General features: G+C 43.2%; 1 protein-coding gene across 1 annotated transcript; it reads left to right on the top strand.

The window, feature by feature from the left end:
- Positions 1 to 2,014: 2,014 nt before the first annotated feature.
- On the top strand, positions 2,015 to 3,205 carry LOC138898891 (uncharacterized). The gene is made up of 2 exons (XM_070184999.1): positions 2,015 to 2,161; positions 2,678 to 3,205. The coding sequence occupies exons 1-2, from the start codon at positions 2,015 to 2,017 to the stop codon at positions 3,203 to 3,205; spliced, it is 675 nt and encodes a 224-aa protein (XP_070041100.1).
- Positions 3,206 to 3,855: the final 650 nt, after the last annotated feature.

Raw genomic sequence — 3,855 nt, 5'->3', positions numbered from 1 at the left:
GAAGTCCCCAGGTTCGGCATGATCCAAAACATCCCACCTCAGCTACTTGACTGGTGGAAAGACCTTGCGCCTTGCGACAAGAATCATGTGAAAAGAGGACTTAGTGATTTGCCGTCTTTGCATAATATCCAACCAAATAAAGCTTTGATTGAGGATGCTACCATGTTCTGGGATGAGAAAAGAGCGGTCTTCCGATTTGGTGACATAGTAATGACTCCTCTCTTAGAAGAAATATGAGGTTTTGCTAAGCTTCCATGGGATAGTCCGGGGTTACTAGTACCAGAGAATCGCACCCCTTGCGATTTTCTAAAGATGTTGGGCTCTAAGAAAAGTGAAGAATTTCTTTGCTTAAAGAAATCTTATATCCCTTTTGGGTTTCTTTATGAGCGTTATGGGCATACTAAGTCGTACCGTCTTCATCACGAGGAACTTGTCATTACCTCCTTAGGTTGGACGCACCGCCGAGTTTATGTATTCATCATTTGCTTCTTGGGTTTGTTGATATTTCCAATGAAAGGGGGAAAGATTCACACTCGTTTAGCTATGGTTGCAAGAACTTTAATGGAAGGCATCGAGGGGCAAACCTACACCATAATCCCTATGATATCCTATGATCTTAGTTGAACTGTACCGTGCTCTAGACTAGTGCAAGCAGGAGTTCGGATATTTTGAAGGTTGTAATCTATTACTGCAAGTTTGGCTATTGGAGCACTTTCAAAGGGGAAAATATCGCCAAGATCTTTTGTGACAACTATTGAATGACTATATATCTTATCACCATCCAAATAAAATGACATTCATCCAAGATAGGTTGGCATAGCCCGAAAGTGTTGTAAGTTGGGTACGTTTCTTCTGCAATCTGACAAACGAGAAGGTACATTGGATGTTTGAGTGGTTTCCTAGCAGTGAGTTCATCATAAGGTAGAGGGATACTACTCATTTGGTATTGATAGGGTTACGAGGCATTTATCCTTATGCTCCTATAAGGGTAATGAGGAAAGCACAAAGAAAACAGGTCATACCTTAGGTTTCCAACATGGTCCAGTACAAGGTAGATTTCAAAGGGGACATCATTACTTTCAAGTTCGAGGCGCAACATATGTGAACTAGAAGGTCATTGTGGAAAGAGAGACTATCGATCTAGACAGGTACCATGCTGGTCATGTGTATTTCTATCCATCATGGTTCGTAGATGATATAGCGGGAGACATCAAGCCAGGGGGGTCAATTTGGAAAATAGGATCATTGATGCTGCTGCTGAGGCACAGGTCAAGTATAGAAGGCTTCGCAAAAGGGTTTTTGAGTCTGAAGCTAGACATATGGAACAACATAAAGTGGACATGGAGGTAATTAATGAATGGAAGGAAATCGCCACTAAGTCCACCGAGAGATTGGAATATCTAGAACAAGGATTGATGGAGCTTGAGGGAAAGATGAGAAAGAGGCTTGCGGATTGTCAAAACACGGATGACAATGAAGGAGGGCATCTAGCAAACGCTTATTTGTTATTGGATATGCGCCACTTGGCAAACTTTATTGATGGAGTCAAAAGAGCCAAGCACGGAGAACGTCCTTCAGGACCAAGTAGACTAGAAAATAATGTCCTTTTTAGATTTTAATTGTAATAAGGATAAATTCCATTAGTAACTTTATTATAATTATCGATTTAGTGAAGGTTTGGCTCATTTTCACATTAATGAAATGACACAATTATTGGCATCAATTTTCTCCAAGTCTATGTGTCGCTTAGGCCTACCTCGGGCAGAATGAGGTCCCCAAATTAGGACGCGAAGTATTACCTGATTTTGCAAAACATGTTTAATATTGGAAGCATTCTTTCAATACCCCTTACTAACTTGGTTACCTTTTTCTTTTTCTTCTTTTTGATTATTCCCATTCCCCAAGGTTGGTTCGTGCATACTGGCATCGTCAAGATATCACACTAGATCTAGAGGTCCTCCACCTCCTCCTCCACCAAGTGAACCTAAAGGAAAAAAGCAAATGGAAATGGAAAATGGACGATTTGAGTGGTATCAAGAAGGACATCACTACTATACCTGAGAACGTCGAAACTTCAGATGGTCGGAGCACCCCGGCACAGAATGAACTGGTCTTACGTCTGGAACAAAGGATTTTGGAGCTACAGGGAGAACTTGAGCAGGTGTGGAACTTGGCAAACCTCTCTCTCACTCTAAATGTCCCTGATATTGACCAACAAAATCCAAATACCCAGAACTAAGCACCACAAAACCCACAAAAACAAAACCCGCCACCAAACCCTCCTGCACCACACCAGTATCCTACACCTCCCCAAAACCCTAATCCTCCTCCAATACCAACTCCGCAACAACATCATCACCACCCAACCCAATACGCGCAGACTACCACTTATCATACTCCCCAGAATATACCACAACCCAGTCCTGACCTCCAAAACTCACCAAATGATCACCCTTATGCCCAGATCCCCGGAGTCCACCAAAGCAACCCGATATATGTTGATACCTTACCCCATACCCAATACCCCAAAACAAACCCAATACATACCTGAGTCAACCGAGAAGGACCTGCTCAACAAGAATATAGCTGAAGAACTCAAGAAGCTCTCTGGCAGAGTTCAAAATGTCGAAGGTGGTAAGGCATTGAAGGTTTGAATTATGAAGACTTGTGCATTCAGCCAGATGTAGAGATGCGGGAAGGGTACAAACCTCCCAAATGTGAAATGTTCGGTGGAACTGGTGATCCAAAAGTTCATCTGAGGACATATTGTGCCAAGCTTGCAGGAGTGGGCAAAAATGAACAAATCCGCATGAAACTATTCATGCTATGCCTCACAGGAGATGCATTGTCCTGGCATATCATCCAGAATCCGAAGAAGTGGGTGAGCTGGGTAAGCATGGCATCAGACTTTATGGACAGGTTCAGGTTCAACACCGACAACGCACCAGATGTTTTCTACATTGAAAACCTAAAAAAGAAACCAACAGAGACCTTCTGTGAATATGCTCATCGGTGGAGCTCTGAGGCTGCAAAAGTAAGACCAGCACTCGAAGAAGAACAAATGAATAAGTTCTTTATCAGAGCTCAAGAACTGCAATACCATGAAAGGTTGATGGTTATTGAGAACCACAAAATCTCTGAAGTCATCAAGCTAGGAGAAAGAATAGAAGAAGGGATTAAAAGCGGGATGGTGCCGAATTTCTAAGCACTACACGCCACAAATAAAGCCTTGCAATCGGGAGGTATCTGGAAGAAGAATGAAGTGGGTGTTGTAATGGTGGCCCAGGGTGCTAAGTATCCCCTCACATGCCAAACACCTCCACCTACATACCAAACTCCTCCACCCACATACCAGCCTTCACCCCCCAGTTATCAACAACTTGCTACCACCTACCACACCTATAACACTCAACCCGCATATTATCACTCACCACCACCCGCCCGCCAAAATTACCAAAAACCAAGACCAAACTTCGACCGCAGACCACCTAGACAATACACCCTAATTGGTGAACCCATAGACCAACTATACGAGAGACTGAAGGCTACTGGTTACGTCACTTCCATTCCTGCAGTTTCCATGGAGAATTCTTCTCAGTGGTTTAACCCCAACAAAATAGGTGCCTATCATTCAGGGATGAAGGGTCATACTATTGATGAGTGTCGCACACTGAAGGACAAGATTCAGACATTAATCGACACTAAAGTCATACAGGCAAAGGAAGCTGCACCAAATATTCGTAATAATCCTCTCCTGGATCACAGAGGTGAGGGAGTGAACATGATAGAGACTGGCAAGGAATGGGATTCGGAAGGGTCAATTGCACTCATTCGAGAGGGAGATGATCCTAAACC

The sequence above is a fragment of the Nicotiana tomentosiformis genome, chromosome 9, assembly GCF_000390325.3.
Source record: "Nicotiana tomentosiformis chromosome 9, ASM39032v3, whole genome shotgun sequence".
NCBI classification, from domain to species: Eukaryota; Viridiplantae; Streptophyta; class Magnoliopsida; order Solanales; family Solanaceae; genus Nicotiana; species Nicotiana tomentosiformis.
The sequence above is the reverse complement of the archived record's forward strand: the minus strand, read 5'-3'. Positions and strand labels throughout refer to the sequence as shown.

Coding starts and splice junctions, on each gene's coding strand:
- LOC138898891 (XM_070184999.1), top strand. CDS start 2,015: ATGGACGATTTGAGTGGTATCAAGAAGGACATCACTACTATACCTGAG. Junction 2,162..2,677: donor TACAGGGAGAACTTGAGCAG/GTGTGGAACTTG, acceptor TTGTGCATTCAG/CCAGATGTAGAGATGCGGGA.